General features: G+C 44.8%; 1 protein-coding gene across 1 annotated transcript in view; it reads right to left on the bottom strand.

The window, feature by feature from the left end:
- zbtb47b (zinc finger and BTB domain containing 47b) overlaps nt 1-26,569 on the bottom strand; it is a 166,270-nt gene that overhangs the window by 26,394 nt on the left and 113,307 nt on the right. The window contains 1 exon segment of the mRNA XM_055663495.1: nt 701-848. Within this exon segment, the coding sequence (XP_055519470.1) occupies nt 701-848 (148 nt within the window).

The following is a 26,569-nucleotide window of genomic DNA, read 5'->3' as shown; positions in this document are numbered from 1 at the left end:
CTTTATCCATATTTAGACTTTAGAGCTATAGCACAGAAACAGGCCCTTCAGCCCACCGAGTCCGCACCGGCCAGCGATCACCCTACACACTAGGGACAATTTACAGAAGCCAATCAACCTACAAACATGTACGTCTTTGGAGTGTGGGAGGAAACCGGAGCACCCGGAGAAAACCCATGTGGTCACAGGGAGGACGTACAAGCTTCATACAGTCAGCAGCCTTAGCCAGGATTGAAGCCAGGTCTCAGGGTGCTGTAAGGCAGCAACTCTGCCACCCAGATCTACATCTTTAGAGCAATTTGTTAGTTGATTCGAAATGTAATGAAGTCAGCGTGAGAGGCATAGGCACCTTGTGGCTTGGAATGATAAAAGTGCAGTTACTGCAAGAATGAAAGATAATATAAGGATAGGGCAGAAGTTCAGAAGGGAAGGAATCAGTATAGACAGAGGAGGAAGTCGATAATCATTTAGAATTGCTTCAGAAATGTTGTGGGAAAAGGAATATTAATATTTTGATTTTACGAGAATCGACATCCAAGACTAATAAGCAAATCAATGAATGCTCTCCTGCAGAAAGATTGCTGAGGAGTCAGCTTAGGACCATGAGCCCGAGCAATTTATTCCCTCCATCATTCATTTTCTATTCTACTTGGCATTTCACTGAAATTTGTACTGGTTAACGGAGGTTTCAAGCACTTACCAACCATGTGTTTTCTGACGTGAGCCATCGTATAAAATTTCTTTTCGCAGATTTCACAGGAGAATTTTTTCTCTGCATAACCGTGGACTATTTTATTGTGCTCGTGAAGGGACCAGAGCTTCTTAAAAGCCTTCCCACAGGTGACACACTGAAATACAAGACAGAAGAACAGTTTGTTGAACAAAAAAGTGATAACTTTAAGCTATTCTCTAATGGCAAAAAGCAAAGTGGAGAACATTTAACTTTGTATGCGTGGTCAGCTAGTTCGCGATACCCGTTCCGACACCGCCGATCCAAACTCTCTACGTTGTACATCACTTAAGCTTGAAATAGGATGGACAGCTGAGGAAAATTGAGAGATGGCGTTTAAGGGTCGGGACCCTCCTTCAGACTTTTTGCGTAGACAAACAAAATTGCTGGAGCAACTCGCATTTAAGTTATCAGCATTGAAATACTGCAATCTATAAAACATGAACAGACATTTTGACAAGGAATTCATACATCGCCCATGGACCACATGACCGACTGGTCATTCAGTAGAAAATACTGGTTATAGCTGAATTTTACAGACCTATCCTCGTTTCCATAAAATCCAATGGATCCCATGACATTTTCTACCTCCACTCTCTCCCCTCACAACCCCAGCACTCAAATTCCCAAATGATGATTGAATTTCCATTTCCACTATCCTGCAAATGAAAGCTGGTTGTAAAAGAAGAGATTGTAGGCTGGGCCTATTTCTTATATCCTAGGCCTGAATGTGTCACTTCAGGAATCTGTTATTCCGTTCCGCAAGAACAGGAGTACGGAGGATGCCATCTCAACCGCACTTCACTCCGCCCTCTCCCACCTCGACAACAGAGACACTTACGTAAGAATGCTGTTCATCGATTACAGCTCAGCATTCAACACCATTATACCATCAAAACTGATCACCAAACTCGGTAACCTGGGCATCGACCCCTCCCTCTGCAACTGGATACTGGACTTTCTAACCAACAGACCCCAGTCTGTGAGGTTAGACAAGCACGCCTCTTCAACCCTCACCCTGAACACCGGCGTTCCACAGGGCTGTGTGCTGAGCCCCCTCCTCTACTCCCTCTTCACCTATGACTGCACACCTGTACATGGTACTAACACCATCATCAAGTATGCAGATGATACAACGGTGATTGACCTCATCAGCAACAACGATGAGCTGGCCTACAGGGTGGAGGTCCAGCATTTAGAGCATGGTTTGACAACAACCTGGCCCTTAACTCCAAGAAGACCAAGGAGCTCATTGTAGACTTTCCAAAGGCGGCACGCACACCCCCATCCACATTAACGGAACGGATGTGGACGTGTTTCTAGCTTCAGGTTCCTGGGAGTCAACATCTCCGATTTCTCTGGACCTCCAATACTCTACTCTGATCAAGAAGGCTCATCAGCCCTCTTCTTCCACTGAAGAAGGTCCCTGTCTCCTCAGATCCTGGTGAACTTCTACAAATGAATGAGCATCCTTACCAACTGCATCACAGTATTTTGGCACTGCTCTGTCTCCGACCGGAAGGCATTGCAGAGGGTGGTGAAAATGAAATCACCGGTTCCTCGCTCCCCTCCATTGGTCTGTCCAAAAAGAGGGCGATCAGCATCGCCAAGGACTGCTCTCACCCCAACCATGGACTGTTTACCCTCCTACCATCCGGGAGGCGCTACAGGTCTCTCCGTTGCCGAACCAGCAGGTCGAGGAACAGTATCTTTCCGGCGGCTGTCACTCTACTTACGTACCTCGGTGATGCCCAAATGAATACATCACTTATTACTTTATTCAAATCGTTTGCTATGTCGCTCTTCCAGGAAGATGCTAAATGCATTTCGTTGTCTCTGTACTGTACACTGACAATGACAATTAAAATTGAATCTGAATCTGAATCTGAATCTGCTATGATTATGCTTATATGCCAAATGAATACATCAAACTGGATTAGGAGGGAGGACTGATCATATTTCTCAACTGTATCAACATAATTGGGACCACAGATTGATGGCAAGTAAATAAGTCAAATCTGGTTTTAATCACATATTTCCTTTATATGAAAAAAGAGCAAGTGCTGGATTGGATAAGTCAGTGGGTCAGGTAGCATCTCTGGAGAACGTGGATAGATGTGGTTTTGGGTCAGGAGCCTTTTTCCACGTTCACCAGGGATGCTGTCAAACCCACTGGGTTACTCCAGTATTCTGTGATTTTATTTTGTAAAGCATCATCCAAAATATTAATATTCTCTTCACTTTGGTAAAAAGCAGTGATTTTGGGAACAAGTTGAAGGAGAACAAGTTGGGCAGCACAGCGGCACAGTGGTAGAGATGCAGCTGCGTTACAGCGCCAGAGACCCCGGTTCAAATCTGACTACGGGCACTGTACAGATTTTGTACGTTCTCCCTGTTACCGTGTGGGTTTCCTCCGGGTGCTCCGGTTTCCTCCCACACTCTAAAGACATACAGGTTTGTAGGTTAATTGACTTTGGTATATTGTAAATTGACCCTAGCGTGTAGGATAATACTAGTGGGGTGATCGCACGTCAACGCGGACTCAGTGGGCCAAAGCCACATTTCCACGCTGTATCTCTAAAGTCTAAAAGAGAACAATGTCCTGAGGAATGATTAATGTTGGAGCAATGGACAATACGACATGCAGGTTGGCCCATGCTGTTATAGATCATAGAACATTACAGCTCAGGAACAGGCCCTTCCGGCCCACCACGTCTATGTTGTACATGATGCCAAACTAAACCAAACCCTTCTGCTTGCATGTGATCCATACCCCCTCCATATTCATATTCAGAACTAAAAGCCTATTAAACACCACTATCATATCTGCTTCGACCACTCCTGGCAGCATGCTCGAGGCACCCACCACTCTGTGGTGGAAAAAAACTTGCACTACACGTCTCCTTTAAGCTTTCCCACTCTCACCTTAAAGCTATGCACCTAATATTTGATATTAGCACCATGGGGGAAAAGATTTTGGCTGTCTACCCTATCCATGCCTCTCACAAATTCATATACTTCTATCAGGGCTCCCCACAACCTCTGTTGCTCCAGAGAAAACAATCCAAGTTTGTCCAAGCTCTCCTTATGGCTAAAATCCTGTACTCCAGGCAGCATTCTGGTAACCCTCTTGTACACCCTCTTCAACCCTCATCCTTCCTGTAATGGGGTGACCAGAGCTGCGCACAACACTCCAAATGCGGCCTAACCAAGGTCCTATAAACTTGAAGATAGAGACAAGATGCTGGAACAACTCAGCAAGTCAGGCAGCATCTCTGGAGTAAAAGGATGGGTAATGTTCCGGGTCAGGACGCTTCATCAGACTATAAAGTTGAACATAACTTCTCGACTCTTATACTCAATGCTCGACCGATGAAGTTAAAGAAACCGTGTACCACTCTGTCGACGTGAGTTGTTTCTTTCATGAAGCTACGAATCCCTCTGTACATTAATAGTGTTAAGGGTCATGCAATTAACTGTATACTTTCAATTGACCTCATAAAAAGCAACAACTTGCACTTGCTCCTTTTAAACTGTCCCCCTCACATCTGTAAATCCTGCTCTACCCTACGACAGCCTTTTTCCCTGTCTGCAACTCCACCAATTTTCGTGTTGTTTGCAAGTTTCTCTACTCTCGCTTCACCAATGACTGCACCTCCACTGACTTCTCTGTCAAGCTTCTCAAGTTTGCGGATAACACAACCCTGATTGGACTGATCCAGGATGGGGAGGAAGCTGCCTACAGACAGGAAGTGTCACAGCTGGTGTCCTGGTGCCATCGCAACAATCTGGAGCTCAATGCTCTTAAGAGTGTAATTGATTGTAGACTTTAGGAGAGCTCCCCCTCCCCTGATCCCACTCACCATCAACAACACCACAGTCACATCTGAAGAGTCTTTTAAGTTCCTGGGAACCATCATCTCCAAGGATCTTAAGTGGGGGGCTACCATCGACTCCACAGTCAAAAAGGCACAACAGAGGATGTACTTCTTACGGCAGCTGAGGAAGCACAGGCAATGATGGTCCAATTCTATACTGCCATCGTAGAGCCTGTCTTTACCTTTTCCACCAGGATCTGGTTTGGCTCAGCCAACAAGTACAACATCCAGAGGCTGCAGCGAATCATCCGATCAGCTGAGAAGGTTATTGGCTGCAACCTTCCCTCCATTGACGGACTGTACACTGCAAGGGCCAGGAAGCGAATGAGCAAGATCATCTCTGACCCCTCTCACCCCGGCCACAAACTCTTTGAATCACTTCCCTCTGGAAGGCGACTCCAGACTGTCAAAGCTGCCACAGCCAGACATAAAAACAGCTTTTTTTCCACGAGTAGTAGCTCTACTCAATAACCAAAAGTCTGTAGCCTCCTTTTGCTCTGGGTATTTTATTTTATGCACATGTTTAATCAATAATGTTTTATTATTAATGTTTAATGTTTTTATGTATCATTCCTAACTGTCACTGTATGTCATGTTGTCACTTGTGGGCGGAGCACCAAGGCAAATTCCTTGTATGTGAATATTTGGCCAATAAACTTATTCATTCATTCAAGTTTAGGAACCAAGCCATGCACATTTTCTGCATTTACACAGGTTCACTGCCAGGAAGGCTGATCTGACGAGTGTGACATGGTACAGGTACTCCCATGGCTGGCAGTCCTTGTGCTGTCATTCCGATGCCCTTCTGCTTAAAGCGGATGAACCAAAGTCCTATAAAGCTGTAACAGGCTTTGCTGACTCTTGTAGTCAATACCTGACCAATGAAGGCAATGAAAGCGGACAGCACCCGAGGTCAGGATCGAACCCGAATCTCTGGTGCTGTGAGGCAGCGGCTCTACCTGCTGCACCACTATGCCCTCCAATGTGCAATCTTTTCAACTCGTTGGTCCAGGGTGGCGATGTGGCTGGACCTGACACTTTGGTGTGGGATGGAGCTAAGTTCACCTCATGTCACGGTCAGAGTCATAGTTGGCAAGTTCTTTGAGGTGCTCCTTCCACTGGGTGCAGATTGCTTCTATATCTTTGATACAGTTCCCACATCTTGGTTGCGCTGTAGTAGAGTTGCTACCTTACAGCGCCAGTGCCCGGGGTTCAATCTGACTACAGGTACTCTCTGTACGAAGTTTGTACTTTCTCCTTGTGGCCATGTGGGTTTCCGCTGGGTGCGGCGGTCTCCTCCCAAATTCCAAAGACGTGCAGATTTGTAGGTTAATTGGTTTCTGGAAATTGTGCCTAGTGTGCAGGATGGAATCGTTGGTCGGCGCAGACTCTGTGGGCTGAAGAGCCCGTTTCCACGCTGCATCTCCATGCTCCTTGTGTTGATCAATCAGTGTCTGGGCCTCCAGCACTGTTGCTTTCCATTATCTGCCCTTAAGATCATGGGTTTTCTGTTTATCGATTTGAATCTGACACGTAATTCCCAATCAGTCCTTTAGAGGACACAATCTCACATTTAAAAAGCAAACGTCACATCTTAGTTTTAGTTTTAGAGATACAGCTTAGAAACAGGCACTTTGGCCAACCGAGTCCATGCCGACCTACCGTTCACACTAGTTCTATGTTATCCTACTCTCTCATCCACTCCCTACACACTCGGGCCAATTTACAAAGGCCAATTAACCTATAGACCCGCATGTCTTTGGAATGTGGGAGGAAACCAGAGCACCCGGAGAAAACCCACGTGGTCACAGGGAGTACGTGCAAATTTAACACAGACAGCACCTGAGATTAGGATTGAAAACGTAGTTTGGTTTAGAGATACAGCATGGACCAACGGCCACCCTGTACACTAGCACTGGGGTGCTGCGAGGCGGCTACCAGCTACGCTGCTCCGCACATTTTTACCGTCCCCACTAAAATCTGTTAGATACAATGTATGTATGTACAGTGAACCAATTTACTGCAGAGCAATATTACCAGTGTATGTGAAAGTCCGCAGTGTGTGCATGCATGTGGCTAAACACTCCATCAACATAATACCCTATCAGCCACATCAGGTCTGCAAACACCCCAACCACCCCACCACCCATCCCGAAAGGAAGACATTAGACTTTTGAGATACAGCGCGAGTCTGCACTGACCAGCAATCACCCCTTACACTAACGCTATCCTACACACTGGGGACAATTTACAATTTTACCGAAACCAATTATCCCACAAACCTGTACGTCTTTGTAATATGGGAGGAAACTGGAGCATCCGGAGAAAACTCACGGGTCACAGGGGGAACGTACAAACTCCGTACAGATGGCACCCATAGTCAGGGTCGAACACTGGTCTTACTGACGCAGCAAGGCAGAAACTCTAACGCTGTGGCACTGTGCCGCCCCTGAGCTGCAGTCCAATTCTTGTAAGGAAGATTTTTTTAAATGTACAATACGAGGCTCTACAGTTCCACATTAAAATCACTGGACACCGACCAACATTCTTTATCTGGCTTTTCCCACTTTCAACCTCCACAAATGCCTTCATGAGCATCCCAAAACTTTCTCACCTCTAACCTATTCCCAACTGTTTGCCTCTCCAATCTAATTGGTATTCATTAAACTATTAGCAACACAGGGTTATTAAGATAACTGTTAATGACACTGTCTATTCTGATGCATTAAACAATTTGCACCATCCCTCATGGCAAATATAACATTTCTGTACGCATTCTTCCAGCACAGTATTGCTGCTGGAAGAGCCACTGCCTCACAGCGCCAGAGGCCCGGGTGTGATCCTAACCTCGGGTGCTGTCTGCGGAGAGTATGCACGTCCTCCCTGTGACTGCATGGGTTTCCTCCGCATGTTTCGGTTTCCTCTTCCATCCCAAAGACGTGCAGAATAATTGGCCTCTGTAAATTTCCCCCAGTGTGCAGGCAGTGGGTGGGAAAGTGGGAAATTATAGTGTGAACGGGTGTAAGGCAGCCAATCTACCTCTGCTCTACTGCGTTGCCCTTAAGTACAGGCAGATAAGAGTTGGAATGGGTGACCGGTCTGACGCGAAACGTCACCCATTCCTTCTCTCCACAGATGCTGCCTCTCCCGCTGAGTTATTCCAGCTTTTTGTGTCTATTTTCAGTTTAAACCAGCATCCGTAATTTCTTCTTACACAGATAAGAGTAGGTCTTGGCAATGTGTTCGGCACAGACATTGTGGGCCAAAGAGCATGTTCTTGTGCTATACTGCTCTATCACTATCTTCATTTGATAAAACATCAATAAAATGTGTTTTTTTTATAAAGTTAACATCCATGTAATTTGCGCACTCTACCCCAAGTTATAGTAGTCTGTAGATCCTGCCTGCTAAACAAATGTATTACCCATCACACAGTGGCGTAGTAGTTGAGTTGCTGCCTCACATCGCTTCTGACCCGGGTTCGATCCCGACCTCGGGCGCTGTCTGTACAGAGTTTGTACATTCTCCCTGTGAATGTGTGGGTTTTCTCCGGGTGTCCCAGTTTCCTCCCACACTTCAAAGACGTGCCGGTTTGTAGGTTAATTAGCTTCTGTGAATTGTAAATTGCCCTCTTTGTGTAGTGTGGATAGTAGTGTACAGGGTGATCGCTGGTCGGTGCAGACCTGGTATGTCTAAAGTAAACTAAAGTAAACATATTCCCAGTATACATTACAATAATAATCATTAGCTTATTGGCAGCAGGATGGTTCCTCATTTAAAAATCAATTTTTGACAAAGAACTGCAAGAATGAATGATTCCTCCCATTTCACATGGTGATCAAATATCATGTGTAAAATCTCATGATTATGCAAGCATTATACAAATGAAATCTCAAGACAATTTTGGTGAATAATTTACAACTCGTTGTGATTAACTACTGGTAGAGCCCTGAACTCATCATCAAACATCACAAGCTATTTTGACGGCTTCTGGCAACAGCACATTTCAAGTCTCTGATATCCACAACGGAGCAAATCTCTGGGGTTTAGACTGGTTTCTCATTCTGTTTCAATCTTCTCCCCTCAATTGCTAAGCCTTTAACGGCCCTCTTTACCTTCCACATCTATCTGCAGATGTTGGTTTACAAAAAAAAACACACAAAGTGCTGGAGTAACTCAGCTGGAAGCAGGGGCCCAACACAAAATGCCACCTATGCATGTCCTCCAGAGAGGCTGCCTGACCTGCTGAGTTACTCCGGCACTATGCGTCTTTTTTTCCATTGAATATTACTAGCAGGCTCAATACTGTGCGGTAGACTCTCCACTCCAAGCTACCTGACTCCCCCCTTACTGTCTGCAACCACCTAACTTATACCTTTTTCGACTTTTAGAGATATAGCGCGGAAACAGGCCGTTCAGCCCACCGTGAAAGTGCTGACCAGCGCTCACCTCATACACTAGCACTCTTCTACACTCCAGTGACAATTTACAACTATTTTACCAAAGCCAATTAACCTACAAATCTCTATGTCTTTTGAGTGCGGAAGGAAACCGGATCATCCGATGAAAACCCATGCGATCACAGGGACAAATTCCGTACAGACAGTACCCGTAGTCAGGATCGAACCCGGGTCTCAGGTGCTGTAAGGCAGCAAATCTACCGCTGCACCACTGGCCATCCCATCCGAGTGGTGGTGCCATCGAGTGTGGCAGCCTCGCCTGCAGCTGTTCGTCCTTCACCCTTTTTTTAATTTTTAGTTTGTCAAAATGTTTTGTTTTGGAGGCCTTTTAGTCTTTTTATGTGAGGGATGGGGATGGGGGGGGGGGGGGGGGGGGGGGTGGGAACGGGGAAAAACTTTTTTTCCAGTCGCTACCTGGTCGAGGATGCGTCCTTCCTCCGAGCCGCATCTTCGCCCCCTCCTCGCGGACTACTGTCTGGATTAGCACGGCCTTTCCTGTCGGAGCTTCAGCAGCGGCGCAGCACTGATGTACGATCACAGAGCGAGCAATGCCTTACCCGGGTCGCCGAGTTGGAAACTCCGGAGTGCTGGGACTGCCGACTTCAACATCGTGGAGCTGTGGTCTGCAGAGCTTCCAGCTGCGGGCAGCGCTGACTTTAACACCGCGGAGCCTGGGATCTTTCGCCAAGGATCGCTAGTGTTGGAGCTCCGCCTGTGGACTTCGGGAGCCGCGGTCTCCGGTAGGAAGCGGCCGTTTCGGAACTCCAAGGCGCTGAGAGTGTTCTTCCGACGCCGGAGCACCATCAGCCGACAAGAGGGCAAGAAAAATCGGGCCCGTAGCGGCGACTGTGGAGGCTTCAATAGGCCCCGACCACGGGTGAACAGAGGAAGAGGACTGAACTTTGTTGCCTTCCCTCACAGTGGGAAACGTTGATTCTGCTGTGGGGGATGTTTTATATGTTTAATGTTAAATTCTATAGTGTTGTGTTTATCTTATTTGTGTGCTGCATGGTAACTCAAATTCCACTGCACCAATTGGTGTATGTGACAATAAATGTCCTTTGTCCTTGCCCTTGAGATAGACCACTTTCTACTGCCATCTCATTTACGTTATTCTAGTTTAGTGTATCTGGTGTACTGAAGTAAAGTAAAAAGCTTTCATTTGAGTTAAAAAAACTATACAATCAGGTCGACCACAGTGCACAGATAAAGGATAAAGGGAATTACGTTTAGTGCAAGATAAAGTCCAGTAAAGTCCGATTAAAGATAGTCTGAGGGTCTCCAATGAGGTAGATAGTAGCTCAGGACCGCTCTGTAGCTGGTGATAGGATGGTTCAGTTGCCTGATGGCATCTGTGAAGAAACTGTCCCGAATCAGGAGGTGTGCATTTCCAAACTTCTGTACCTCTTGCCTGATGGGAGGGGGGAGGAGGGAGTGACCGGAGTGAGACTAGACCTTGATTATCCTGGAGGCCTTGTCATGACAGCGTGAAGTGTAGATGGAGTCAATGGAAGGGAGGCTGGTTTGCACTCCAGCAAAACTTCTGTCTTATCAACTCAAGAAGTCAAGAGTGTTTTATTTTCTCTCCAGTATTACCTTTTAAGGTGAAGGTGGAAATATTTAACAGGAAACTGAGGGATAACTTTTTTTACACTAAAGAGTGGTGGGTGTATGGAATGAGCTGCTGGGGGAGGTAGTTGAGGCAGGTATTACCACAACGTTTAAGAAGGTATTAGACAGGTACATGGATAAGATAGGTTTAGAGGGACAGGGGCCAAACGCACGCAGGTGGGACTAGTGTAGGATTAGTGATGGGGCATGTTGGTCAACGTGGGCAAGTTAGGTCGAAGGGCCTTTTTCCACTCTAGACATGCACAAGGATACCCAGTTACATCAACAATTTGTAAGGGGGGGGGGGGGTTGTCTCTAGAGATATTGCCCGACTTGCTAGGTGTTTTTTTTTAATGAACCTGCATCTTGTGTCTCCATTTTATTGCTTCGCTATTAAATCTCAATTTTCTACTTTGAAGAAATTCTTCTCTGCTCTCCGACAGGGGTTCTGCGAGACCCTCTCTCACTGCTCCCCCTCTGTACTCCATGGATGCTACCCGAGTTTAGTTTTGTGTTAGAGGTACGACGTGGAAACAGACCGTTCAGCCCACGCCAACCTGCGATCGCTGTGTACACTAGTGCTATCCTACACACTAGGGACAATTTACAGTTGCCAATTGGCCTACAAACCCGCACGTCTTTGGACTGCAGGAGGAAACTAGAGCACCCGGAGGAAACCCACGCGGTCACAGGAAGAACAGAAGAACTGTCTGTCCGTACAGACAGAACCGAGGTCGGGATCAAACCCAGGTCTCTGGTGCTGTAAGGCAGCAACTCTACGCTGCGCCACTGTTCCGCTGAGATACTCCAGCACTTTTGTCTTTTGCTTTGTAAACCAGCACTTACAGTTCTTTTGTGTCTGCACAAGAAGCTAAATGTGAAGGGCACGGGAAGAAGTGTAATACACATTCCTGCTCATATACAAAGAGAAATCACAATTCCATTATGTACTCATTTTGTGGTTTTATACAGCTAAATGTGGCAACACAGCAGGTGACATGCAAATTTAGCTGGGAAAAGACCAGATCTAACATTTAGTCTGGGGGGCGGGGCAAGTTTTTGTTTTACACGGAGGGTGGCGAGTGCCTGAAATGAGTTACTGGGGGTGGTGGTGGAGGCAAATTAGTGACGTTCAAGAGATTTTTCAATATTCCACATTCCACTTTCACATCCTCATTGGCTGAAGTACATGCACGGTTGAAAAAGGAACTGGTACAACAGAGAAGAAACATTTAGACAGGCACATGGATAGGATAGGTTTGGAGGGATATAGGCTAAACACAGGCAGGTGGGACTAATGTAGATGGGACATGATGGTTGGCATGGACAAGTTGGGCCGAAGGCTTGATTCTACGCTGTATGACACTATAACAGAGAACAGAGAGCAGAGAGAAAAAAAAGAGCAAAAACACCAAAAAACAAACCAGTACCCTGTTAATCAGCAATCTCCAAGAGTGCTTCACGGAACAGATGCAACTTGTGGCAAGTTGGTAGACCGCAATCAAAAAAAAGTAGAGAGAGATGCAAATATTGAAATTTACTGTGGGATGCATTTTGTGTCATCCAAACCTCAAGATTACAATCTGAATGTCTTTATTAAACAGCTACTGGGGTTGGAGCCAAGAACCATATTCCACTACTAATTAGAAACTGCTTGTCGTAGTCATCCGAAGGCAAGAATCTAAATAGCCTGCCATGAGCATATTGTTCTGTACAGGTAGTTCTACACCACGATAACTGCATTTGTACAAAATCTCACGTTAAATAAAATAGATTTGTAAAACTATTTTAGACTTTAGGGATACGGAGTGGAAACAGGCCCTTTGGCCCACCCAGTCCTTGCCGACCAGCAATCACCCTGAACACTGACACTATCCCACACACTAGGTACAGTTTTAACTAAAGCCAATTAACTCATAAATCTGTATGTCTTTGGAATGTGGGAGGAAACTGGAGCACCCGGAGAAAACCCACGTGGCCACAGGGAGAACGTACAAACTCCGTACAGACAGCACCGGTAGTTAGGATTGAACTCGGGTCTCTGGCGCTGTAAGGCAGTAATGCCCCTGTCCCACTTAGGAAACCTCTGGAGAATTTGCACCCCACCCAAGGTTTCCGTGCGGTTCCCGGAGGTTGCAGGTGGTTGCCGGAGGTTGCAAGTAGTGGAAGCAGGTAGGGAGACTGACAAAACCCTCAGGGAACCTCCTGAAACCGCACGGAAACCTTGGGTGGGGCGCAAAGTCTCCTGAGGTTTCCGTTCAGGTTTCCTAAATGGGACAGGGGCATTACTCCACCGCTTTGCCACTGTGCTGCCCCATCTTTTGACAATGGATAAAGGAGGGTCAGAGAAGGTGCACAACTCAGTGTAACAAAGTTAGTTTAGTTTATTGTCACGTGTACCATTGGTACAATGAAAAGCTTTTGTTCCATGCTATATCACAATCACAATAATACTTTAATAGCCAAGTGTGTTTTGCAACATATGATTCTATATTTGATTCTATAGCCTTGTTACTTCACCACCAGGACTAGCACGATATTTGAGATGGACTCTAATGGAACAGTGGAAATGTTGATCATTCTTCTCCTCAGCAAACTGGAGCTTGGAGACCAAGTCTAATGTTTAAAACACATATCTGCCGACTTAGTTATCTAATAATTAGATAGTTTAGTTTATTGGCACATGTACTGAGGTACAGTGAAAAGTTTTTGTTGCATGCTAACCAGTCAGCGGAAAGATAATACATGATTACAATCAAGCCATCCCCAGTGTAAATACATGATAACATGGTAATAATGGTTAGTGCATGATAAAAGTCCGGTAAAGTCCGAATAAAGATAGTCTGAGGAAGGGTCTCGACCCGAAACATCACCTATCCATCGTCCGGAGATACAGCGTGACCTGCTGAGTTAATCCAGCATTTTGTAACCTTTTATCTAACAGTTCCTGTGGAGCTATTCCAACTCCACTCAATATGTATGAGTGTATAAGAGACCACACTCGCGCAAGAAGCACGAACAGATTGCACCAGAAATATTGCCGGTCTGTGGTGTGGAAAAAAAGTAATTCTTCCCAAAATGAAAGGCATCAAACCACCAATTTCCTCCTTCAGATACAAAGTAATTAGCATTCCGTCAGCTATTGCTTGGTCTTTTTATTTCCTGTGCTCCTCTTTGTTCCAGCAGCAATATTATGAATGCAATTGGTTTGGATTTCAGCCGTCTGTCAAACCCCTATAATTTTCTCAAAGACTAGTAATTAAAATCACTGAACAACGAGCCACTTCAAGGCAAGGTACAGTTTGTACTGAACTTGAAGGAAATTACTATGAACTATTACCATTCCCCCTTTGGCACCCGATCAAGTCTCAACCATATAAACACTGATAGAAAATCTCGAGTAAGTACTTTTAATCGGGATATTTTTAGGAATCCAATATAATGTTGGTCACGTTGCAGAGAATTCTGGTTTTGTTTAGAGATACAGCCCTTCAGCCCACCGAGTCCACGCCAACCAGCGATCCCCGTACACTAGCACTATCCTATACACTAGGGGCAAGTTACAATCTTTGCTGGCCAATTAACCTACAAACCTGCACGTCTTTGGAGCATGGGAGGAAACCGGAGCACCCAGAGGAAACCCACGCGGTCATAGGGAGAACATACAAACCCTGTGCAGACAACACCCGTAGTCAGGACCGAAACCGGGTCTCTGGCGCAGTGAGGCTGCAGCTCTACCGATGCGCCATCGTCTGGTGTTTTACATCAATGTCAAGTCATTAAATAAGCAGTGCCGCAGTAACCAAATTGTATAATGTTCAGATTACATCCCATCGGGAGGACAGATAACATAGAACAGTATAGCACAGGAACAGGACCTTTGATCCACAATGTCTGCGCCGAATATGAAGCCAAATTAAACTAATCTTCTCTGCCTGCATGTGATCCATACAGTGCATTCAGAAAGTATTCAGACCCCTTCACTTTTTCCACATTTTGTTACGTTACAGCCTTATTTTAAAATGGATTAAATTCAGTTTTTTATCATCAATCTACACACAATACCCCATAATAAAGTGAAAACAGGTGTTTAGAATTTTTTGCAAAGTAATTAAAAATAAATAACTGAAAGATCACATTTACATAAGTATTCAGATCCTTTCCTCAGTACTCAAGTACACAGCCTCAAGTCTTCTTGGGTATGATGCTACAAGCTTGGCACACCTGTACTTGGGTCATTTCTCCCAATCTTCTCTGCAGATCCACTCTAGCTCTGTAGGGTTGGATGGGGAGCGTCGATGCACAGCTATTTTCAGGTCCCTTCAGAGATGTTCGATCGGATTTAAGGCTGGGCTCTGGCCACTCAAAGACATTCACAGACTTGTCATGAGGCCACTCCTGCGTTGTCTTGGCTGTGAGCTGAGGGTCGTTGTCCTGTTGGAAGGTGAATCTCTGCACCAGTCTGAGATCCAGAACACTGTGGAGCAGGTTTTCATCAAGGATCTCTCTGTACTTTGCTCCGTTCATCTTTCCCTCAATCCTGACTAGTCTCCCAGTTCCTGCCACTTAAAAACATCCCCACAGCGTGATGCTGCCACCACCATGCTTCACTGTAGGTATGGTATTGGCCAGGGATGAGCGGTGCCTGGTTTCTCCCTCCGACCTTAAAGCTGTGCCCTCTAGCCTTTGACACTTCCCTCCTGGAAAAATATCTACTCTATGCCTCTCATAATTATACATTCACTATCAGATTTCCCCTCAGCCACCAAAGCTCCAAAGAAAACAATCAAGTTTGTCCAACCTCTCCTTATAGCTATACCCGCTAACCAGCCAGCATTGTGATAAACCTCTTCTTCACCCTCTCCAAAGCCTTCACATCCTTCCTCCAATAGGTGACCAGAACTACACACAATACTCCAAATGCAGCCTAACTAAAATGTTATGAAGTTGCAATATTTATAAAGCTGTAGAACTCATGGCTGCTGTGAGATCCTTCCTTTGATGTAACCACAAATGTACAATGACAGTATTGGATATCAGGTATTTAAAGTGCTAAGTGTTGGATCACTGAAATATAAAGCGCAGAAGATTATTCTAGCCAGTACATGTCCACCACTGATTTTTCAGCAACTTTGATTCCACAGCCTTGCTGGATTATCTGTTTTCAAGATCTCGGGAGGGGGGGGCCCGAAATATCGGCCTGCAAAGTTGGCTGCGGAAGTCAGCAATAGGAATGAATTTGCTGGCTCCAACTGGGTCGGAATTCCAGAGGCCTGGACCCAGGGGGTATATTCCACCCGCCGATCTACCGCAGAAGTCCCAATGAGGTCGAGATCGGCCGCCTCACCCGGCCTAGGCACCACATTTTCGGGAGATTTCCAGGGGATATTTCAAGTGCGCTCTTGCATAGTTGTCTGGATTAAAGGAGGTGCTGCATCACCAGTTCCCGGAAAATTGCCAGTTGACCTTTACATTATGTTGACCAAAAATGGACTGCGTAGGTTAATCCCATTTCCCACCACTTGGTCTGGTAGTTTATGGCACTTAAATATGTGACTGGGTCCGGAGTAACAAGGAAAAGCTGGATATTTTAACCGGATGTGTATCTGGTTGAGGGACCTTACTACGAAGTTTGTACAAAGATGAGAGGGATGGATAAGGTGAGGTGGGGGGAAGATTTAAAAGGGTCCAGAGGGGCAATTTATTTTACACAGAGGGTGATCAAAATATGGAATGAGTTGCCAGAGAAAGTGGTAAAGGTAGGTACAATTCCGGCATTTGAAATATTTAACAATTTTTTACAGATATACCACAGAAAACATACTGTTGAGTTGTATCACAGCGTGGTTTGGGAACAGCTCTGCTTAAGACCGCAAGAAATTGCACAGAGTTGTGGATGTAACCCAGTCCATCACACACATCAGATTCCCCACCTTCGACTCCATCTACACTTCCTGCTGCCTTGTAAAAGCAGCAAACATTTGTCCTAAAGATTTGAACCACCCCTGTCATTCCTCCTTCCCTCTGCTCACACCTGGAAGAAGGTACAGAAGCTTGAAAGTGCACACCAGCAGACTCAGGAACAGCTTCTATCTCTCTGTTATCAGGCTTCTGAACTAACACGAGATTCCATGAGCTAACATATTGTCCAATTCACCTCTGCCCCATTGGGCTTTGTCTTTGGAACTGATGCTCTACAATGTTGAGAACTATATTCTGCTCTATCTCTGTATTTTTCCCTTTGCTCTCTCTACCTGTTGTACTTGAATTTGACTTGATTGTATCCATGTATCTATATGTACTATACAATCACAGAAATTATAGGGTAAATGCAGCTTAATTTCACCATAGCTGTAACATATATTGCAATCTGGTTATTTTTCTCTTTGCACTACCTGTTTGTTCCTGTGAATGGCTGGACTATACTCATGTATGGTACGATTTGTCTGGATAGCATGCGACATATAATTTATTAATTATAACTTAGCACATAACAATAATAAACCAATACAGAATTCTCTGCCACAGAAGGCAGTGGAGGCCACTTCACTAGATGCATTCAAAAGAGAGTTTGATAGAGCTCTTGGGTCTAGTGGAATCAAGGGATATGGGGAGAAGGCAGGAACGGGTTCTGATTGTGGATGACCAGCCATGATCACATTGAATGGCGGTGCTGGCTCGAAGGGCCGAATGGCCTACTCCTGCACCTATTGTCTATGTCTAAAAGGTGATCTGTTCATTCCCTCTACAGGCAGATGTTGTCTGATTCACTGTTCCTCCAGCAGTTTGTTTTTTGCTACCATAGAATCATACACCATGAAAATAATCCCTTTGGCCCAACTTGTCCATGCCGATCAAAATATGCCATCTACACATTCCATTTGGCCCATATCATTCTAAACTTTTCCTATCCATGTACCTGTCCAAGTATCTTTTAAATTATGTTATTGTGTCTTCAATTTGGAATTAGGACTGGATAACATTATAAAATGAAATATTGACAAACCCTTTAGTCCTCCATCATTCATATTAGTTCGATGTTATATCACTTTCACATCCACTCCCTACACACTAGGGGCAATTTACATAGGCCAATTAACCTACAAACCCGCACGTCTATGGGTTGTGGAAGAAACACGAGGATATCCACACAGTCACTGGGAAAATGTGCAAACGCCACGCAGTTAGCACCCGAGGTCAGGATTGAGCATGGGTCTCTGGCAGTTTGCTGTGGAAACACTCCACAGATCTGGTAGAACCATGAGGAGAGAAACAGGGCTAATGTTTTTGGTGCATGAACCTTAGTCAGAATCTGGATATGAGAGCAAATATTGTTGACTACATTGCAAGAACTGGGGATTTTGCCCGACTGCCTCGGGTAGAAACTCCCTGAAATGGGTCCCGTTTCAGTATTAGTACAATCGGTCACCCACCCGGTTTTACTTCCTTTATTATTAAAAAATATAATCGTTGCTCTGGCATTAAATCTTTGTGACCGACTGAAGCAAAAATACTTTTTAATAATTTATTCCAAACACCATAACTAAATGGGGTTTATTGCCAATGTATTATCTTTATGCCAATAAAAGGACACAAAGTGCTGGAGTAACTCAGCGGGTCAGGCAGCATCTCTGGAGAACATGGATACGTGACGTTTCGGCTCGGGACTATTCTTCAGACTGATCATCTCCTCCTGAGACGCTGCCTGACCTGTTGAGTTACTCTCACACTTTGTATCTTTATTTGTAAACTAGTTTCTGCAGTTCCTTGTATCTCCTCTCTCTCCTGAAAGTCCTCATAATCTCATTTTGTTACCACATGCAAGTCTCTATTTTCCAAGTGAAATATCAATGAAATAAAGAAAAATATTTATTTGACATAAACTAAAAAAAGTTCCCAACCAAATTAAATCTTGCCCGAACAGTGGGGACAAATCTATGCTTGTTGCCCACCCCCATAGATAGCATTGCTAGTTAAGATCTTACCCTTTCTCCTTAAAAATATTTTGGTACAAACTGACAAGTTTTAAAATAATCTGTTGCCCCAGAGTTGAAAGATTTAACAGATAAGCCCACTTCAATAAAAAAACAAATTTATAGGCGATAAATAACATACTAAGTGTTCATTTTAAATGGTATGAAGTAATTTATGCAAGTACACATGTTGATTTTTAACAGAAAGTCTAACCTTGACAAGTGATCAATGGGATAGATTGCCTGAAGTAGGACTTCAAAAGTAACATGTTAAAAAGGTTCTTGCTCTAGATTTCAGATTTGACTAATGGAAGAAAAAATCTGAAGGAGAAAACAAGATTGTAGATTAAATTCATATTTAGAAATAGTTTTTAATCATGGAATTGGCCCAATGTACGGATACTAAATGAAGTTAGCTTGCATTAATGTAGCACTTTCCATTGACTCCATGTACACTTCATGCTGCCTTGGCAAGGCCACCAGCATAATCAAGGACCAGTATCAGCCCAGTCACTCCTCTCCCATCAGGCAAGAGGTATAGAAGTTTGAAAACGCACACCTCCTGATTCAGGAATTATTTCTTCGCAGCTGTTATCAGGCAACTGAACCGTCCTCTCACCAACTAGAGAGTGGTCCTGACCTCCCAGCTATCTCATTGGAGACCGATGAATTCTCTTTAATCAGACTTCAATGTTATATCTTTGCACTAAATGTCGTACCTTTTATTTGTGCACGACTTGATTGTATTCATGTATGGTAGACACAAAATGCTGGAGTAACTCAGTGAGACAAGGAGCATCTCTGGAGAGAAGGAACGGGTGACGTTTTGGGTCGAGACCCTTCTTCAGACTTGTATTTCGTTTTTTTTCTCTGACTGGATAGCACGCAAGTAAAAGATTTTCACTGTACCTTGATACACGTGACAATAATAAACTAAACTAAATTAAATAGCAGCAAAAACCCACAGCACCCTGGCCACACCATCATTTCACCAGGTTCAAGACAAGACAACACCTTGCTAACCTCAACCATGAACTTTTGTGGCACAGTTCTTGTTAAGGACTACAGGTTGTTTGCAGTAGTATTGTCATTATTAATGTATTGTTTTTTTCGTTTATTATATCATATCTGTGTTTTGCATTGATAGGCCAGTTAAGCTGCCACAAGTAAGAATTTCATTGTTCCATTGTTGGTACATGACAATTAAACAATCTTGATAATTTTTGCTATGCTAATGACATGGATAAATGAAAAAAAACATTTATTGTAAAATAAACAGTTAAAAGCCTAACAAATGCACTGATTCTTGGAACGTATAAAAACTGTCACTAAATTAAACACAGCTAATGGGGTGTTATTGCAATTCTAAAAGTATTTAGATTATAGCAATTTAGTTGGAAATAGTCTTAACCGTGATTACTGCTGTACAATAAAGCATATAGTGTACATCAAAATATTTAAAATACTAAAAGTACTGGAAATCGGCAATAGAAAAAAGATGCTGTAAATGCCCCTGGATTGGAACAGTTAACTATTTATCGGTACACTTACGCTAGGCTGCTGTAAATCAACTGTAGCTCAGCATTCCACACTGTTATCTCCTCCAAACCAAGCATCAAATCCACTGAGTTACTGCAGCATTTTGTGTCTATCTTCGGTGCACACCAGCATCTGCAACTCCTTCCTGCACATTTTGTCAGGAAACTAAAAACTAAACTGGGTCTCTGTTCATTCCAAATCAATTGATCCTTGACTTCCTCATCGGTAGACCTCAATCAGTACAAATCAACAATACCACTTCCTGCCATCTGACCATCAACACAGGAGCATCCCAAGGCTGTGTGCTCAATGTACTCTCTCTGTACCCATGATGATGTAGCCAGGCATGTCCCCAACGTCTGTTGCCCATTTATTTTTTGCTGAAAGTTTGATGATACTACCGTTATTGAAGACATGAATGGAACGTGTCTCCACCTCCCCTGCAAGGAATTTGCACCAAATTTGAACCATGTTTTACATTAAAAAACAATGAATGGGTCTGCACAGTTGCACAACGGTAGAATTGCTGCCTTACAGCGCCAGAGACCCGGGTTTGATCCTGTCAACAGGTGCTGTCTGTATGGAGGTTGAACACTCTTCCTGTGACTGCGGGGGTTTTCTCCGGGTGCTCTGGTTTTCTCCCACACTCCAAAGACGCACAGGCTATTTGGCTACTGTATATGGTAATTTGTCCCCAGTGTGTAGGATAGGGTTAGTGTACAGGGTGATTACTGGTCAGCGCAGACTCAGTAGGGCCGAGGGGTTTGATTCCACATTGATCTCTAAAGTCTAAATATGAAATTTCTACTTTTATATTTTATTATCTGTAACCTCGATTCCTCGACCCTTGCATTAAAGGGAATAGCACGCCACTATCAACTCTCTTCTGACTCGTCATCATTTTATATATATATTTTTTAAACCTCATCTCCCCTCAGGCTTTTTACTCTACGGAAAAGAGTTCCTGCCTAGACCCTGCTCTCGCAAGGATGTTGTTAAGCTGGAAAGGGTGCAGGCAAGATTTACGAGGGTGTTGTCAGGATTTGAGGGACTGATCAAAAGGGAGAGGTTGGGCAGGCTAAGACTTTATTCCTTGGAATGCAGGAGGATGAGGGGTAATCTTATAGAGGTGTATAAGATCATTGAGGGGAATAGAAAGGGTGAATGCACTTTCACCCAAAGTAGGGCAACTAAGAACCAGAGGACATAGGTTTATGGTGAGAGGGGGAAGATTTAATAGGAACCTGAGGGGCAACATTTTTTTTTTTACACAGATGATGCTGGGTATATGAAACGAGCTGCCAGAGGAGGTACTTGAACCAGGTACTGTAACAAGATTTAAAAGACATTTGGACAGGTACATGGATGGGAAAGGTATAAAGGGATATGGTCCAAATGCGGGCAGGTGGGACCAACGTAGATGGGGCACCTTGGTTGGCATGGGAAAGTTAGACCGAAGGGCCTGTTTCTGTGCTGGATGACTATATGACCCCATGATCTAAAGCAAACACACCGGAAAATGAGCAAAGAAGCACCATGTAACAAGTGACATGCATTTCTTTTCCTGTCTGTTTACCAAGGTGACCTACCCTGAAGGCATGATTTTATGTGTTCTTTTTTAAAAAGTATGTAACTAATAAGGTGAATACACAGTCTTTCACAGGGTACAGAAATCAAGAACCAAAGGACTTGGGTTTAAGGCAAGAGGGGAAAGGTTTGATAGGAACCCTGAGCGGCAATTTTTTCACACAGAGTGGTGGGTATATGGAGCGAGACACCAGAGGAGGTAGTTGAGGCTGGAACCATAATAGCATTTAAAATACATTTGAACAGGGACATTTGGATAGGAAAGGTTTAGAGGGATTTGTGCCAAACGCAGGCAAATAGGACGAGCTTAAATGGGCCTTTTTCCATGGTGTATAACTGCATAAAAAGTGTTAATGCCACTCAAGCTGCTCCCCCCCATGCCCAAGCATTCACACGCCGATTGAATTTTGAAAATTTCCTCATCACATGAACATCACTTTTTTCACAGGTTTGTCTGACTTCTTTGCAAATCAACTCAACTTTCTGAACAGTTTATCCCACTGTTTAGGTAAGACTTTTTCTACACACGTCACCATTGAAAACCTTGGTTTAACTGCAGCACATTGTAATCTCTTCAGCATCTCAGTCGTGACACTGGTGAAACAGGAGAGTGTCTGTTATATCAACTGCATTATTTAAGCATGCTTAAATAACATGAAGGTTATGGTCAAATAAATTAAATATCAAGTAGTTCTTTGAATAATATCATCCATATACAATGCAACTGTTTCACCCAAACTAAAGACTGAAGTGAAGGACAGTGGTTAATTGATTAGCTTCATACATCTAAAAGCTTCTTTGATTCAAGTCAGAGATTTATTTAACCCATTAGCATGACACCATATGTTTTCATTAACATACACAGGTTCTGATGGAATCAATGCTATACTCCTATAGACTTTGGGAGATTCAGAATGATGTGCAATCATGGGTGAAAAAGCAACAAGATTTTCTGTTTAATTATATTGCAAAATGCTAGCAAGATTGGATCTGAAGCGACCTTCAAATTTGTGACGGGCCTTCTTTTTGAATTGCTGCAATCTATTAGAACAGAGAAGAGTGCAGCACAGCATTTGCCCTTGGGATCACATTGTCTGTGTTCAACACCAACTTGTATCTGGCCTCACATGATCTATATTCCTCCGTGTTCAAGAAGGAACTGCAGATGCTGGAAGATCGAAGGTACACATAATTGCTGGAGAAACTGAACGGGTGTAGCAGCATCTATGGAGCGAAGGAAATAGGCGACATTTCGGGCCGAAACCTTTCGCTTCATAGATGCTGCTACACCCGCTGAGTTTCTCCAGCAATTTTGTGTATCTATATTCCTCCATTCGCTCCTTATGTGCTGGAGGAACACAAAGTGTTGGAGCAACTCAGCAGGCCAGGCAGCATCTGTGGAGAGCTGGGCCCGATTTACGTATAAGCTTCACAACCTTAAGCTTAGGGCCTCGAGATCTAGGGGGGCCTCAGCAGGGCCGGATTTACCTATAGGCTTCACAGGCTGAAGCCTAGGGCCTCAAAATCTAGGGGGTCTCCGGCCAAGGTGTATTTTTCTCAGAGTAAAGAAAATCCAGAGAAAAAAAAAAAAATTGGAGCACTATTAGCATTTCCACTTTGATGGAAATTACTCGAAATTCTGGTTCCGGCCCGCTGGAAGATTTGGGGAAAAAATTGCGACCATCCGCGCCTGCGCAGTTGGGGGAAGCTGGTAACGCAGTAGCGCCGCAAAATGACACTGTCTCTCAGGCGTGCACAGTGGGGCCAAGCGGGTTCTAATCTCCATTTGCATTCCACACAATCACATCGATGCCTCGTGTCTACTCCAATTGTTTGATATCATTCACACGGAGGAGAAAGTGGTGGAATATTGCGTTGCAGGAGTGCCCGTTTCTCCGGGCCGGGGGGGGGGGGGGGGCTGGGGGGTCTGGGGGGCGGGGGCAGGGCCCCGCGGCACGGAGAGGGGGAGGGAGCGAGAGAGCGGGGGTGGGAAAGGGGGAAAGGAGGGGGTGAGACAGGGGAGGGGGGGGGAGAGGAGGGAGAGAGAGAGAGGGGGGGAGGGAGTGAGGGGGAGAGAGAGGGGGGAGGGGAGAAAGTGGGGGAGGGGGGGGAGAGATTGCAACATTAAGGTCGGGGAAAGGGGGATTATCTTTAGTGAGATTGCAAACTTTAGGTAGGTTTTAGAGCAATTATATTTTCTCCTCCGTATGAATGATATCAAACAATTGGAACTGCTTTCTTTTCCTTGATAACAACACTGAAAAATATGTCTTCCATAGCTTGCGACTTTCATTTTGCATCATATTTTTAATGTGGACACACTAGCACAGTCGAACATTAACAAGCAATCAAATCAACACACAAAACATTTTCTAAAAAAAGGTTTTATTTGCTGCAAAAACTTATAGTATTTTATTTGCAGTTTGCATGCTCCTTTATAACAGTTTACAGTACAACTTGATTATTAAAACAAGGACAGCTTCAATTCTTGATTTTAAAAAATGATCCCAATCATCCCATTCCAACCACTCATTACTCTTGACCAAAATTATTTCTGAAATATTGGTCATAAATCTGGTGCAAAAATGCTCCAAAATAAGGCTCAGAATGCACCAGAGAACATCTAAAACCCAGACCCCGGCCACAAGGGTCTGAGCTTCGCGCTTGCGTGCACTTATTTCACATAAAATTTTTGTAATCCTGCCATACCACCCCCCTTTTTGAAAAGCTTTGTACGGGCCTGGTGTATAATATTTTTGACACTGTAATAGTAGGCCTTTCTTACATATGCTGTCACAATGCACTGTAGTCTCTAAACAACACTTCAGTAATTTTCCTTGCCCTCCATTTCAGAATAATAGTTTTTCAAGCCGATAACTCGACACTAGCACTGGCAATAAATAAAAAGCTCATCTTTCCAGCCCTTATCTCATTGGCCACGCTAGGCTGCACATTGGTGTCAATCTGGTGGACTCTTCCATCTTCGTCGTGGGGGTGGGGGATTGGGAGGGGCCTCACAAGTGGAATGGACTCGGGCCTCTCTTCATCTAACTCCGGCCCTGGTGGAGAGTATGAACAGGCGCAGTTTAGGGTCAGGATGCTTCTTCAGACTGTTAGACCACAGTTAGGTAGGGAGATCCAACGTGCAGTTGCAATGAAGGAACAGCAATGCATGTCCAAGTCAAGGGTGCGCAGGAGGTTTGGAGATGTGATGTGGGCTTACACCTTCCAGGAGGTGGAGGTTTTGTAAGCACCGATGATGCAGCTTTGGTCAAGTACTGAGTGCATGTTATAACTGAATTGATTGAATTGAATTGAATTGAATTGATTGAATTGAATTGCATACTTTATTGTCACGTGCAAATAATCACCCATAAAGGGCGCTTACAGTGAAATTCTTACTTGCATACCCAAGGCATACCCCACGCTGGGTCCTCCATTGTCCATTTTTCCTCCCCCTCCCTCACGGCGGTCCTCTACACCGGGTCCTCCTTTGTTCCTGTCCTCAGCAGCAGCATCCTCACTTCCACACGTCCGTTCTCATCCATCGGTTGGCGCCATCATCGACCCCTCCATTATCACTGTCGGGTTCTCTCTGGATGCCCCCATAGCGCAAACCCAGGGGCTAGCCGCGGGCTACGCCGACCAAAGCCGCGGGTTCGTCGACTCAGGAGGCTCCTGTGTGTAGGATAGAACGTGTGTATGGGCAATCGCTGATCGGTGTGGGCTCGGTAGGCTCAATGGCCTGTTTCCATGCTGTATCTCTAAACTAAATTAAATTTATCTGTGTAGGAACTGCAGATGTTGGCATGCACTGATAATATAGATGCAAAATGCTAGAATAACTCAGCAGGACAGGCAGCATCTCTGGAGAGAAGGAATGGGTGACGTTTTGAGTCAAGACCCTTCTTCAGACTCGCTCTGCCAAGACCATAAAAAACTGTTTTCAGCAGTCATCAGGCAAATGAGCCATCCCAACACAACCAGAGAGCAGTCCTGAACTATTATCTACCTCATCAGGGACACTCAGAACATCTTTGATCAGACTTTATCTTGCACCAAACATTATTTTCTTACATCGACGTCTCCTTTGGTGCCACCTCCTGCACCCACACACAACTGACTGACTTCATCCACTTCACCACTAACTTCCATCCGGCACTCAAATACACCTGGACCATTTCCGACACTTCCCTACCATTCCTTGACCTCACTATCTCCATTGCAGGTGATAGACTTCTGACCGACATCCACTATAAACCTACCGACTCCCATGGTTATCTGGACTACACTTCTTCCCACCCTGCTTCCTGTAAGGACTCCGTCCCCTACTCCCAATACCTCCGTCTAAGCTGCATCTGCTCCCAGGATGAGGCATTCCACACCAGGGCATCGGAAATGTCCTCATTCTTCAGGGAACAGGAGTTCCCCTCCCCTACTATAGATGAGGCTCGCACCAGGGTCTCTTCCATCCCCCGCAACACTGCTCTCTCTCCCCATCTCCCCACTCGCAACAAGGGCAGAGTCCCCCTAGTCCTCACCTTTCAACCCACCAGCCGTCACATACAACAGGTAATCCTCCGTCAGTTTCGCCATCTTCAACGTGACCCCACCACTCGCCACATCTTCCCATCTCCCCCCATGTCTGCCTTCCGCAAAGACCGCTCCCTCCGTAACTCCCTTGTCAATTCTTCCCTTCCCTCCCGTACCACCCCCTCCCCGGGCACTTTCCGTTGCAACCACAAGAGATGCAACACTTGTCCCTTTACCTCCCCCCTCGACTCCATTCAA

The sequence above is a fragment of the Leucoraja erinacea genome, chromosome 2, assembly GCF_028641065.1.
Source record: "Leucoraja erinacea ecotype New England chromosome 2, Leri_hhj_1, whole genome shotgun sequence".
NCBI classification, from domain to species: Eukaryota; Metazoa; Chordata; class Chondrichthyes; order Rajiformes; family Rajidae; genus Leucoraja; species Leucoraja erinaceus.
This window is presented reverse-complemented; position numbering and strand designations above follow the sequence as displayed.